At 37.3% G+C, this 14,665-nt stretch overlaps 2 protein-coding genes across 3 annotated transcripts; one reads left to right on the top strand and one right to left on the bottom strand.

Annotated features, from left to right (window-relative positions):
* Positions 1-305: 305 nt before the first annotated feature.
* On the bottom strand, positions 306-4,816 carry MIS12 (MIS12 kinetochore complex component). Of its 2 annotated transcripts, none has more exons than XM_072415616.1 (2): positions 4,713-4,816; positions 306-1,167 (listed from the first exon to the last, which is right to left on the bottom strand). In XM_072415616.1, exon 2 carries the CDS (start codon positions 1,142-1,144, stop codon positions 467-469), a length of 678 nt encoding a protein of 225 aa, XP_072271717.1. In that variant the 5' UTR covers positions 1,145-1,167; positions 4,713-4,816; the 3' UTR covers positions 306-466. The 2 variants fall into 2 exon arrangements, with proteins under 2 accessions (XP_072271717.1, XP_072271712.1); XM_072415611.1 differs by lacking the exon at positions 4,713-4,816 and adding an exon at positions 4,396-4,539.
* Positions 4,817-4,941: 125 nt separating this feature from the next.
* Positions 4,942-13,205, top strand: DERL2 (derlin 2). Its single transcript, XM_072415600.1, has 7 exons — positions 4,942-5,113; positions 6,338-6,403; positions 7,259-7,332; positions 7,623-7,716; positions 8,500-8,695; positions 10,113-10,203; positions 11,660-13,205. Exons 1-7 carry the CDS (start codon positions 5,021-5,023, stop codon positions 11,763-11,765), a joined length of 720 nt encoding a protein of 239 aa, XP_072271701.1. The 5' UTR covers positions 4,942-5,020; the 3' UTR covers positions 11,766-13,205.
* The last annotated feature ends 1,460 nt before the right edge of the window (positions 13,206-14,665 follow it).

The following is a 14,665-nucleotide window of genomic DNA, read 5'->3' as shown; positions in this document are numbered from 1 at the left end:
AATATTAGGGTTGTTGTTGTGGATGTCTCTAAAATGCTAAGTATCTGGCTATTATACTGTCCTACTAGTGTTAATGTTTTGCCTTTTATAATATGCATATACTTGCTCAGGGTGAGAAAATTAAGGTCAAAAGTCTAGACCTGCATTCCTGTCAGAGATAAGTGCACCAAAGCCAAAGAAAATGCATAGTAATGGTGGTTCCTATATGTTTCTTTCATGACAAGATTCCTTTAACAGCACCATACAAACAGCAACTTTTGGAAACTTTTCTATCCACTAGAGGAACATATAGGAGTGAAAATTAATTCAGAACATGTTTCTTTTTGTATTTATTAAAAATAGAAGTATGACTTTAGAGATTACATTTACATTGGAAGAAGAATTCTAGGTTCTCCAGCAGTCAGTTGAAATATACAATATATTTAATTTGTTTTTAATATAACAATGACATAACAGACAGCATGACTCAGAAAAGTTTGCCTTGACTAGATCTTGTTCTTCGTTGTACTGGAGTCCTGGAAGTTATATCAATTGCAAGTTTGTTATGCTTTACATCTATCTCTTTCACAGAGACTTGCAGTTTCTTTGATGTCTGAGCCATAAATGCAAAGCTCTCCATCAGATCAATGATCCCATGTTCTCTGCAAATTTTGTCCAGTCCATCAAACCAGGACAGCATCTTTTCCAATTGTGCCTGCACAGCTTTCTGTTCCTCCAGCTCGGCTAGAAGGTCCTGTGTAACATGCTTTTCTCTTTTGTACTGCTTGTGTAACGTGTGTACTTCATGCTGGAGCACATCAAACTGGTCTTTGGTGTAGGAGTAATTTGCATGTACCTCATCTTCCCGCAGCAGAATATTCCTGGGAATATTAAGCACCAGTTTTAAAAGACAGTGTTCCATTTTCTGAAACAAGTTATTGAAGCGTTCATTGAGGAGAGACAGATATTTTTCTGTGCCTTCCCGAATCTGAAAGCGATTTATCCCAGAGTTTGGAAATTTCTCGAGTTTTTTCAGAATGACACTTTCTACAACCAGCAACATGTCAAATAAGTAATCTTGAAAGGATATGTACAGTCGCAGTACGCATGTCTGCGGTGTGAACCCAAAATACTGGGTTTCGTAGCACATCGGAATAATAGACATTGTTGTGCTTTTCAAAGGGAGACCTGGGGGGGGAAAAAAAAAAAAAAACAGATTTACTCTACAAACCTTTATAACAATAAAATAAAAATATACCATACTGAAAATGTGGAGCTGCAGCAGTCATTACATACACAAAGCAACCACTTTCTTGCTCTTTCCTTACAATGACAGAACATTTTAGATATTTTTTGCCTTGTGTGTCCTATTGAGAAGATTTCCCTTTACAAGAGAAAATTGTTCCAATGTAAGGAAAACCCTCTCTTCCCTATTGAAAGATTCCCTCTTTAACCCCATTCTGGGCACAAATCAACATTTTAGTTTTTCCCTTTGCTTGTAAACAATGGTCACTGGGTCAGTCACAGAGAGACTCTCTCATCAAGATGCAGACAGAAAATAAATAGTATTATTCATAAGAAAAGCTTAACATGGGTTTAAACCCTTTAATAAAAAAAAAACAAGCACAAAAGCTCTCTAGTGAAAGTGTTAGTATGTAGTTCAGCACACAGACCTTTCGATAAGATGGGTACTTTACTGATCATTTCCAGTCATGTATTTATTGTAGTCACTTCGAAATAATGCCACCCCTATCTAGTTCAGCTGTCTTGGTGAGGAAATCTTTGTGCTGCACATTTTCTGAGCCTTCATTACAATAAGTACATCGAATAGGAATGATGTCGGTGTTCTGGTGATTAACCATATCCTCCATTGCCCTGCGAGTAGGGCTTCCTGTGTGAACGTAAATAGCTATCCCTACCAAAGTATAGGGAGCCCAATTAATGGAAATAACCCAAAGCAAAGCTAACTGCGATCATAGTTCATAGTTCATAGTTCCCTGCACTCATTCCAGAGGGAAAGTGTAACAGGTTTCATTAACGTGCACAAGAAATGAAGAGAATAACCTTGTGAGCGGGCCTGCCAGGAGACTTTGCCCATGACATTAAACCTTTGTGAACATTTTATTTTAGGAAGAGTCTTCTGTAAAATAAAAATGTCCAAATATACAAATAAATCTTTTGTGTTTTGCTGCCACCTAGTGGAAACTTGATCAAGTGCAAACAACCTGTGTATAAGGTAAATCAGCTTTATATATTTTGTACTGCGGAATCAAATTCTTCTTCCTATTTTATCATCTGCACAATACCTCAATATTATAGTTTATACTAAGCAATGGTTATGTCAGCTGTTAGCAGGATTTATTCTAACAAAATAGGGAAAAAGATACATGGGTTTTTTAGTACTACAATTGCTACTTTGTAGATACAAGTATTTTTTTACCCTCAGCATAAAAGAAACTGTGGACCTGGACCAACAAAGCATGGCACATCTTTTACAAGTGTGCTATATGAATGTTAGCATCCCACAGTCACACGAGAGCCAATACAGTGACCCTACCACTGAGAGATGATGAATGACACCATATTGTAGAACTTGAAAAGAAAGTTGATTTGATGTAAATCTGATCATTTGGTGTCAGTAGTGCCAAGCTTGCAGATAGCAGCGTGACAATTATCTGAAAACCTGAGCTGTGTACTCATTCTGAGTCAGTGATCAGAGGGTAAAAAAGTTAGAGGAACCTGGCAGGATGGATATTATAGAATCAGGTCAGCAATGGCAGCTTACACCATCTATTTCTAGTGAAAAGTCAACTTTAAAGTAGAACTCCAGGCACCAGATAAAGGATAACATTCAGAAGAGAACCCCCTGGAAAAAGCATTGAAAAAAATTCTTACCAATTGTTATTATAAAAATAACATAAAATCATCTTGTAAAGGTCACGTGATTCTACAGGTCCAATTTTTATTTTAAAACATGCAAAGGGATCACTGAATTGCTCTGCAAAAACAAAAACGCATCTGGAGCAACACCAGCTCTCAATCAGCCTGAAGGAACTGACGTCACTGAATGATTACATTACCCTGTAAGGACCCCAATAATCCTGGCAGCACGTTACCTGCTACAGACACCAAGTACTCACCTGCTCCTATTCTCTTGACCCCCCACTGCCCCCTACTGACCAAGGAGTGGTATTGCTGCTCACTTGGTGGTGAATGAGATTCCACATAACTTTTGCCAGTTGTTGTAGGAGCAGATGCGCATTTTATCTTATATGTATGAGTTGCTGCAAGTAATAGGATTACCAGTGTAACATGGGCCTCGGCTGAGGTGCCCCCTGTGGAGACAGAACGCCACATTATGACAACTCATAAACCCAGATTACAGATGATCCATGATTCAAAAGCCTTCATTTAACAATCAGATAAAACACATTTAAGGTACTGAAAACAAATGATGTTCAATGTTCTTTTTCTAAAGCAGCCACAGCCGGAGTAGAAATACTCATTCCCTGCCTGGGCCTATACAATAGGACACTTGTTCTGTTGGTCTCACTGCAGAGGTCCAATATGTCCCCACTGAGTCAGGCCTAAAGTTGTACAACCAGCAAAGTTCACCCCAACTAGTGTCCTGCAGTGACACATATGCATTATTGTCATACACATTACAGACATTTGTGGGCTGGATTGTCATTCTGTCTTAATAGAATCCCAAACATATCTCATTGTACAACACCCAGCAACAAACTGGCTTCTGGTAAAAGCAAAGCATGTGTTATATTTCTGGGTGCTAGGCCGTTCAACATAAAGAATGGCATCACACACACATTCATGAAGGGAACATGCGGATAGACGGGGATATATCAGACCTCACCGTATCAGACACAATTTGCAATGTTAGCTGAAAGCGTTTTAGAAAGTATTAAGCTTTTTTCATTGGAAAGTTTTGGTGCTTTCAATAAATTGCATGAAAAGAAAAGGTGTGCAAAGAGTTTATCATGAAAATGCATCCACAGCTGGAATAGAAAAGCCTGCTCCCTGCCAGCATCCTGCACAGAGGGATGCTGCATACAGCTGCTTTCCCCTCACCCTATAGAACGCATGACCTATAGAACATATGACCAGGTCCCCACCAATCAGATGCTTGATCCTCCACAATGAATTTTCCTTATTTACATTAGGTTGGAGTTTTATCATTAATATTACTACAAAACGTGTCTTTTTAGGTTTATTTCCAACAAATTAAAATGTTTATATAAAAATGAAAGCCTTAAAATAACACGTTTACAAAAGTCAAATAAAAACACACCAAAACCCTTATAGGTTTCCACGCAGCAGAACAGTCACCGCAAAATACAGTTGCCCAATAATGCCCTCACGCCGAACGTAACCAGGCAGCAGAGTACGGCTGAGACTTACTTGTCATAGATTCGTGCTCCACTATACCACTCGTCCCGCTAACTCCAACACAAACAGCGCGGCTTCCCACAAGAACCTATAGCTATTTGTGTTTTTAGCCAATAAAGTTTTTACTGGACGCCAACAAAAGGGCGGCGGAAAACATCAGCATCCGCCATATTTGATTAGGGAAAAGTATTTCCCCAACAGAATATAGAGCCTGCTCATAAACAGTACGTGTACTAGTATACATGCAGTACGGCTGTGTTTGCGTGGGTTTCTATGGAAATCTATTCCTCTGTTGTAACAATACCGCGCGTGTCTTTTATGTTGGTTACCTTTCAATTTTGCAGGATATAAACAAAGAACGCCATTTTGAACATGGTCAGCCACCAAGTGGAAAAGCTTCCTAATCCTGCCAATCGAATTAGACAAAGCACCAAGTACGCGGACCAATAGCAGGCAGACGTGACATGTAACATTCGGTAGGCGGGAGCGACAGCAGAATGAACCAATCACAAAGGCTTTATAACATTAAGCTCGCAGCAATTGGCTGGGAAACGTGGAGGCATTTGAATGTGCCTGTGTGATGAGCTAGGTCTGGACGAGGCGGAGATGAGAGCGGAGAACGGAGGGAGGCAGCAAGATGGCGTACCAGACTTTCCGACAGGAGTATATGCAGATACCGCCGGTGACCCGAGCCTACACTACAGCCTGTGTACTCACCACCGCCGTAGTGGTAAGAAATGCCCGAAACCCGCTCCTGTACAATTTCCATTCATCTCCGGAGACACAGGACACTTGGGACTCCCAGCTAGTGCCATGGTATACACTTCTGTGCACTCAGCAATGGTGACAACGCCATGGCCACTTCTGGTATTGAGACTTCCGGTGTCCCCATTCTTGGTAGTATCCCCTTGCAGTCAGTGTAGCTCCTGGGGTGACAGGCTTGTACCCGGGGTGAGTGCTGGGACACGTCAGCTCACCTCTGACCTGCAGGAATACAGCTAGAAGGTTCTAATCATCCCTATAGCAACACACAGCTACTTACATGGGGTCACTCTGCTTACTATAGGAGTGTCCATGTGCTGCATGCTATCCTGGATTGTTTTATCTGTAACAATAAACTATACACAATCACAGATCACTAACAGGACATTTAGCTGTACTGTGTTCAAAGGTAGTGCTTTGTTCAGTCTGTACTACAATACGTGCCATTAGAAATCTTGCTCAGGTACTTCCTGTTATATGGTGACAACACTTCCTCCCCATCTCTCTATTTTTTGCATGCTTGTCACAGGGACATTCCAGGCTGCGGGTGGCCCTGCTGGAGTACTTAGATGTAGATAGGACGGGGCTGCAAAGAAGCTACCAGGGTTTAAAAAAAAAGTTTGATTTTAGGCATATTAATAAAACCTCTTTATAATTCTTTTCACTTATCTGGCCTTGTATAAAATAGTGTTAGGGCCCATTTAGATCTATGTGGAGCGTTAGTGCACATGTGTCCCTTTGCGCTCCCATTCATTGTCAATTGCCTAGGGGTGCTGCATCCTTTAAAATGTTTTTTTTTTTTTTTTTTTACTTTACATAAAAGAATTGTCTACCTGTTTTAGGCAAAGTGAAAATTGTGAGTTTAGGTACATGTTAATTTCTTTTCATCCCTGGAATATAGAAATGCAATAGTAGCTTGAAGTGGATAAGCTGCATGCCAGATGTACCAGTCAGAAAGTCTGAATGATTTCAGATTATTTTAAACTAATGTCCAAAGCAATCGGTTGGTTCAGAGCTCAAATGTCCGTTCACAGCACCAGTAGCAATCATTAGGCTTCTTCACTTTGGTCTACAGAACATCTAAAGCTGTATAATACAGGAAGCTTAGGAACAATGTATAGTCACAAATCATTTATCTGTGTCCAGTAATGTTTCACTAAATTGCACTAAAACTTGTTTGTCTCTTTTGCAGCAATTAGAACTCATAACACCATTTCAGCTCTATTTTAACCCCGAACTGATATTCAGACATTATCAGGTAAATATAATTTGGTGACTTAGAATATATAACTGCATTTTTTTCCTTTATTGGAAAGTAATTTTAGAGCATGTGTATCCAGGTTTCAGATCTGTAAATAAAGATTTGCATGCTCAGGAAGTTGCATGAATGTATGATATGCTTGGACCAACCACTGGTTTACAAGTGTTGCTGAGAGATATGCTACACGTTTAGAGATATTTTTATATGTGTATGTTTGTTTTAGTGAAGGGTGTTTGTTTTTTTTTTTTTTTTTTTTTTGCCCAAGAAAAGTAAGTACAGTTTAAATAAACATTTCCAGGTTGTGTTCTTGCATTCAAGAGTTTACAATACAACACAGCCTGTATATTTGTGTTGTTGGGTGTTTTATGTAAAGAGCATGTGTAAAGTATAGTAAATATTTATATGGGTGTTATAAAGTGGTTCTATATTTATTCTTTTTTTAAATCTGAAATGTGTCTATCGATTGGCTTATTATAAGGAAATGAGGATGGGGTAGTACATATGACGGGGCATTATGGCAATAGTTGTATGGACTTCCTGTAGGAATCCATCATAAGATATGCATGCTGTATGGGTACTTCTATGAAGACATTTTGAAAATCTCGAAAGAGGCAAAAAAAAGCCGCATTTTTTTTTTTTTTTAGGGCAAAATACTTGTTTTGCAGTGAATAACAAATGCTGGACTTGTTCAGACAACTAATATTCCCAGAAAGAGGTCAGCAGTACCTGAGGTATACTTGCCTATAATTGTCTTCATTTTTACTGACTTTCTGCTGTGCAAAAAAGGTTAAAACAAGAGTTCTTTTTTAATTAAGTTTCTAAGTTATGCTAATTGAAGTTTAATTTTTACAGGTATGGAGACTAGTAACAAACTTCCTGTTTTTTGGACCTGTTGGATTCAACTTTTTATTTAACATGATATTTTTGTATCCTTTAAATAATGTCACTAATTACATTGCTGTAAATGCTGTGTTTTTGTATTTTCATATTCCTTATTTTTAGGGGATATAACCCCTACTTTCATATATTTGAAAAGTGATTGCATAGTTTCAACTTCTTTTTTTACATTTTCTTTTGTATTTAAAAGCCTTGATATCTAAATGCCAATTGTACAATATTGTCTTCACTTTCATTGTCAGAATGCAGGACATTGATCAGTATTGTTCCCTGACAGCCTTGAAGTTTAAAACTTTCCTTGACAAAGCATTTACTCCAGATACAGATACTGTCGGATGCTTGAAGAAGGATCCTTCCGAGGTCGCACAGCAGATTTTGTATTTATGTTCCTTTTTGGTGGTCTTCTAATGGCTGTATCCTTTATCATGTAATATAGTTGTTCTTTTGTGCCACCGATTACAACGGATGAATAATACTGCTTCTGAGCATTGGCCCAAGCCAGACTTAAATATGTAAAGCCTTACACCCCGCTTTCCTAGTGGCATTCTAGAGAAAATTAGCTTTTAATCTTTGGAAAATGGGAAGGTGTCCCACTACAAGGGTAACTTATTTTTATTTTTTACCAGAAGATAGCGTTACTAGATGCTGCTGAATTTTAACATGCAACTAGCAGGCTATGGACAAGCTTCAAGAAGTGTGCAAGCAGCTTGTTTTAAAGTGGCTCTCTGCACTCCCATCTGTGCTTAAAAAATCTCATTAATTGAAACTGGATGGCACATTTATTAGCCTCAGCAAAACTTCTCCTACTCTGCTAAATATTTAAATAGTGCAGTTGTTTATTTAAAACTTCATCTTGGGAAAGCACTTAAAAAAAAAAATGACCACTAGTGCTAGGCTAGAGTTTGGAAAGGCAGTGGTCAGACATCAGTCTGTCAGATAGTTCTTACTCCTGCTTGCTAGTGTATAAGATAGAGATTGTAGGTTAGCATTGCCTCATCATGGGGACCAATATCTGGGAGCAGTAATCTACAGATTTTAAGCAGAAAATCATTTATTTTAATTTAGCATCAGTAACAACCTGAACTGAGGAATGTTGTTTTAATAAAGATGACACCGTTTCAGACACTATTTTATCATTGTTTCATAGCGCATACACACAACACATACACATTCTTTTCCTTAATTATTTTCTTCAGATCTTTGGCTTGTTTGTCAATCTAGTGTTTCTAGGCCAAGCGTTTACTATAATGCTTGTGTATGTCTGGAGTAGGAGGAATCCATATGTTCGAATGAACTTTTTTGGACTTCTAAATTTCCAGGCTCCATTCCTGCCCTGGGTTCTTATGGGTTTTTCTCTTCTACTGGGAAATTCCATTATTGTGGATCTTCTGGGTAAGCTAAAATTACTTGAGTGTGTTTCAGTTGGAGAAAAGTTTTCCACATGTAAATATGTTGTGTGAAAATATAATGGCTGTCATTGCTAGCTTTAAAAAACCTTTGTTCATGCTGATTTAATGGATTTGATATTTTCTGGGCCACTGACTTGCAATGAATATGCAGCTCAGCTCCAATGTACCTGCATGTTTTTTCTAGATCCATTTTCTAAATGTTGGCAGTGGTTGCCCAAACACTGTAACACTTAGTCTATGTCAAAAAGAATCCTCTACTAATTTTATTTGGAGATTATAAAAGTACTCCGTTGTAGGTACCAGGAACATCTGCTTCTTTCTGGTATGCGAATATAACTTTAGTGCATGCCTAGTTTCTGTTTTCCAAACCTTAGACATATATTAGCACAGCAGAGCCTTCTTCGAACAGAAAGTATTCACATCTCATCCAAAAATAAGGGAAACCGCTGTAGAGTATGTGGTTTATCATAAATTATTTTTAAATATTGTGCTGTAAGTCTCCTGTACACCAGCAATTCTGGATGTACATTTAGGTAAAAGAACAATCATTGAGATTTATAAGTGTTATTTTTGTAATATGTGTAATGAGGCATGAATACCTTTTTCTGCTTAAAATTGTCTTTACAGTTTAGTAGGGGGTGTTTGTTATAACTTTCTGATATAGTATAACACAACTATAACTTTCAATTCCATCAGTTTTATTACGCATGATAAACCACTGTAGGTTTCTTTTCTCCATACCATTCATAAAACGGGATTGAGTGTGTAGAAATTACTTTGTTTAATCTTTTTTTTTTTTTTTTTTTGGCAGTGCAATGTGCTTGATATATTTTCTGTGCTTCATTTATTCTCTGTTTATCTAGCACTTTAAAACTTGACAATCCTGTTGGGACTATTGTAGAGATCAGACCTACAAGCTTTACCAGGACCTTAAGAAAGTGTTTTGCATTAGAGCAATCTTGTATTTATTGGGGTATACATAAACAGTTTCCAGTTTTGGCAATTTAAAATTAAATTGGTCACTGGTTTGAGTTCTGTAATTGTCTGTTTTTATTGGTTGCTAATAAAAAAAAAAAAAAAAAATTAAATTGGTGTTTATTTATACATTAAAAAACTATCTTCAGTAAAAAAAAAAAAGTGCTGAGAATGTCTACGGGTTTTTGTTATGGTCTGTGTGACCCCACTGGAGAGATTTTGCTCCACTCCCATATTATCAGTGTATTAAGAAGGTTCTTTTGTTGCTGTGTTCTCACTCCCTGTACCTATGATACCTATCCCTGGGGCAAGTATTTCCTCTCTTGCCCACTTTGTCCAAAATTTATATTGGTTTGTTTTTATTGGATTTCCTAGTAAGTTTGAAATTGGGAGTATTTTGTTTTCATATGTATGTCTTTTTTTAGGTATAGCAGTTGGGCACATTTATTTCTTTTTGGAAGATGTGTTCCCCAACCAGCCTGGAGGAGGAAGAATTTTGAAGACGCCATATATTTTGTAAGTATATACCTACATTTCTTGATTGATATTAAGAGAGGTTTAGCATATTGTTAAAGCTGAACCTACAAAATATGTCAAAATTACTCTTACATTCTGCCACCTCAGACTTCTGCTTTAAATGGTTTGAAAAGCGTTGGTCGAAAGCTAAATACCCTAAATAAAACTACAAATTTTATGTCACTCCCATCACAGGTCAGAATATGCAGTAACACACAAAGTGTTGAAAAGAAAGTGTTTTTTTATGCAGATCACCTAGAAAAACGATTCACAACTTTTTGTTCTACACACTGAATGTTAGGTTAGCATCTTGCTATTAAAGGTGCTGGTTGAAACAGGAAAGCTCTACTATAGCTGACAATGCCAAATAAAACAAGCAACTTCAGGTCATTGTCAATTGTTGGGGTATAACTAATCCCAGGAACAAAAATCTATTATATCGCTATATTATTTTTTTCCTCTGTTTTACCAACCCTCAAGAAAACCATTGGTCATGTGCTTCAGTACATTTCATTGACATATATGCCAAAATACTTTTAAAGCATATAAGTGTGTTTTTAAAAATACAATTCACTTTGGCATAAACTTTGAGTTTCTATTGATATGAAGCAAAAATGCAAATGTGTGACATAAACATGCTTCTTACTGCTTTAGGACTAGATAAATGTAATCTCTAATCATTCTCTAGTGCTTCAGCTACAGAATCCATCCAGTGATCATGGGAGGAGTTATGTAGTACCAGCACATCCTTTTTGAGAGCTGTGCTAGCTGTTGCATCTCACAGGGAGCTACATCTCCCATCATTTTATTCATTATGGCATTGAAGAGGATGTGTTAATGGGAATATCCTTTTTGCCCGCTATCTCCTGCTGATTCTTGCTTTAGTTGCAGCATATGGGTGAAGCAGAGGCTTGGTGGTGCCTGACAAGCTAAGGCATGGTAGTCCACATAATCATCAGTAGTACTTAAATGCCATTTATGTAGAGAGAAAGCTGTGTCCACACCCTCCTAGAGGATGAAGGGATTTTAGACCTCCGGCATCTGGGCTGTAGGTAAATTTTGAGGTGTGGCTGGAAGCCTTTAGAAATGCTGCCATGGTTAGTGCAAAGCAGAGTTGTATTGAAATAAAATGTCAGTTGTATCCTTTTCAGTCTGTCACTGGAACAAGTTTTTCCATTGGACAATGTGTACTCTTTTCTGTTCTGGTGACAACTTGAAAAAAATTAAATTTCCCAACATTCAGTCATAATGACAATGGTCAGCAGGACAGAGTGCTGGTCTCCCTAATGCAGACACAAACTACAATAAAAACCTGACTGTGGCTTTAAGTTCTCACCAAAATCAATTCCAATAAAACTGGCTTTTACTACTAGTCTTTTTTCAATAGGAAAATCTATAATAATTATGCATATTTCCAAGCCATATGATAATGTATTGTTAAAATTACTCTTTGCAGGAAAGCAATATTTGATACACAAGAAGATGATCCAAATTACAACCCTTTGCCTGAAGATCGTCCCGGAGGTTTTGCTTGGGGTGAAGGACAACGACTTGGAGGTTAATATAACTGCAACTAGGAGGCACACTTTTAATACCTTCTGGATTGCACATTGTTTCTGTTAATAACAGGAAGCACTTTATAATCCACTGGCTGACCCAAGCAGACCTTTTCATTTCCCCACCAGTGCCTCTCTGAGGTTTTGCTTGCATTGAAGCTCTTGGATCCACAAACTGGAACCTAAATAGGTTCAGCAAGACCATGCGGACCTGTTCAATGCTTTTTAACAGCTGCTTTGTATTTTTATTTTTTTTTTTGTTTGATAAAGAACCTGTGTACAATGACTTTGAGATACACAACCAATATTATGACATTTGTGAACACTTATGAAAAGTGTAGCAAAACATGTGACCCTGCAAATTCCTAATGAGTTGGACCTAAAGAACAAAGGAGTGAGTCAACTAAAATCATTCCTCCTAATTTCATGTAAGAAAATTATATGCCAATATCTTTGTGACTTTTTTATTATATAAATATAATTACATTGTAAAACAGTTACTCTTGAAGTCTGGAATGTTTAATGACTTATAGGTTTTACTATAATTGTGTGTGCAGCAAAATGGCAAAAGGTCAGTTTTATTATTGCATTTATTTAAGAGTATAGACTTGAAAACCCATCCTAACTGATGAATTGGGGTGTATGGGCAGTCTTTGTTGTGTACAATAAATCAAAATGAACTGCTTTAAAGGGTGTTTAAGGTCATGTGCTTACATTGTACATTTGCTAGGTATATTCTGTAATATGCTCTATATGAAAGTGAATTGTCACATTTGAAGTCATTTATGTGTAGTATATATCATTTTTTTTAAGTTCATTTTTCACACGCCAAAGTTTGTTTATAACCTTTTAAATGTTTCTCAGTTTAGTATGCATTGTCCATTTTTACTCTGCACATTTTTATGGTAACACCGCATGTATGTGTTAACAGGAACAAGATCCTGTTCCAGGGGTAATTACTACTGGAATCCTGTCCAGGACAGTGTGCCAGACAAAACAAGCTAACATACTGATTGCTTACGTAAAAATAAAGACAGGTGCAATTATGTCTAACTGTGCGCATATCAATAACAAACTTCCCTAAACTTTATTCCCAGTAATTGTGAAGATAAGAGAGGACTGTGCTAAAAGTGGTTTATTAGTGGTTTCTTTGATTTCAGAAAGTCTATGTAGTGAGCTCAAGAAGAAAAAAAAATCTTACAGCGGAACTACACCCAAAATAAAAAAAAAACACACTTTTAATCCTGCAGATCCGTCTATCCGTCAGGAGTTTTCTTTGGGTCCTGTGTCAGCCCAGTATCTGCCTGTGGCCCGGTGCTGAGGAAGTGCCAGGCACCCACATCTTCTCTCTTCTTCTGGGTTCATCATGTGTCACCCGCTCTCGCACTGTGCAGGAATGAGATCGGGTGATGTTGATGGGGAATAAAAATTGCCAATCTCACCGTGCATGCATGTTAATATGTTGCAAAATTATTTATTGGAAAGTTCCAGTTGGAGGCTGACAATGTGAAATCACTGACCCTGCAGTGTTTGCCTGCATTTCAAGTCTGTGCCATTTGCATAAAATGTGCATGTGATTTGCAAAAAAATCTAATTCTCTGCATCACGTTGACCATCTCTATTCCTGTGCAAGCTTTGGCCTGGTGACCAAACAGCCAGCCAAATAGCAAAATGAAGAAAAGCACACTGAAGCCTGACAATATCAATTCTGATAAGTGGTAGGGGCTTGGCATTGTGAGTATTATTTTTACACAGTATTCATATGGTGCTGACAGTACTTTACAATGTCCATAGTCATGTCACCTGCTGTCCCTCAAGGGGTTAACAATATCATGTCCCTACCATAGTCATATGCTATTTAGGCAGTCTAGGGTCAATTTTTCTTTTTTTTTTTTCTCTCTTTTTTGGGGGGGGGGATGGGGGAGGGGCAAATAACCTAACTGCATGTTTTTGGGAACTGTAAGTAAGAAACTTTGGAACAAATAATTGAAAAATAGTATAAATCTTTATACAATGAGACATGATGTTGAAAATACCAGAATATTGTGTTTTTTTTTCCCTAGTCCTTGAAAATCAGTCATTTTTTTGTGTGATAATATATGCCAGTAAGAAAATATTTTCTAGTATGGACTAAAGCTTCACTTACATAGTATGTTTTATGTGTCTATACAAGGCAGCTGTCGCTAAGTTCTTCAGTGTGGGCTTCTGAATGTATAGAATACCAGTGTGTACACATATTAGAAAGTAGTTTAAAGCCTCTTTGAAGTCATAAAAATAATTTAGATAATGAGCTGACTACCTTTCCTATTATATAAGTTGTATGGCATTATAGGCACCAAAGTTTGACCCTGCTGCCCTGTTTACATTGTAATTTAGGGGACCTGTCAGACTGTACCCATTTATGCTGCGGTAGTCTGCATCAGGATACCAGCATAAAACATTTACAAATTATGCAGGAGTACAGGACTGTAGATTGATATAAAAAGGTATCAAAGTTGTTTGGATACAACACTTACTTTATGTTGCATATAAACAGTAGTCACAATTTTCAGAAAGCAGTTGGGTAGGCTAACCATCCATTTCTAGTGATCTATAGTTTTTTTTTTTTTTTTTTTAAAGAAACACAAAATACTTACAAATCTCAATATCTCAAGTTTAAATTTGCTTACACAAGTAAAAGACAACAATGAATCCTCCCTTTGCTTGTTGGAGGATTTAAACAAAAAAGAATGCTTGAAGTGAAACAAATTTTGCTGTCATTGGTTTAGGAAACCTTAAATACTCTGGAAATTCTGGGTCATACGTTGAATGATTATTTGTCAAACAAATGTATGTAAAAAGAAAAAAAAAGATCAAAGATCAATTTAACAATGTATAAACTTAAATGTAATAAAACCAACTTCAAA

The sequence above is a fragment of the Pyxicephalus adspersus genome, chromosome 1, assembly GCF_032062135.1.
Source record: "Pyxicephalus adspersus chromosome 1, UCB_Pads_2.0, whole genome shotgun sequence".
NCBI classification, from domain to species: domain Eukaryota; kingdom Metazoa; phylum Chordata; class Amphibia; order Anura; family Pyxicephalidae; genus Pyxicephalus; species Pyxicephalus adspersus.
This window is presented reverse-complemented; position numbering and strand designations above follow the sequence as displayed.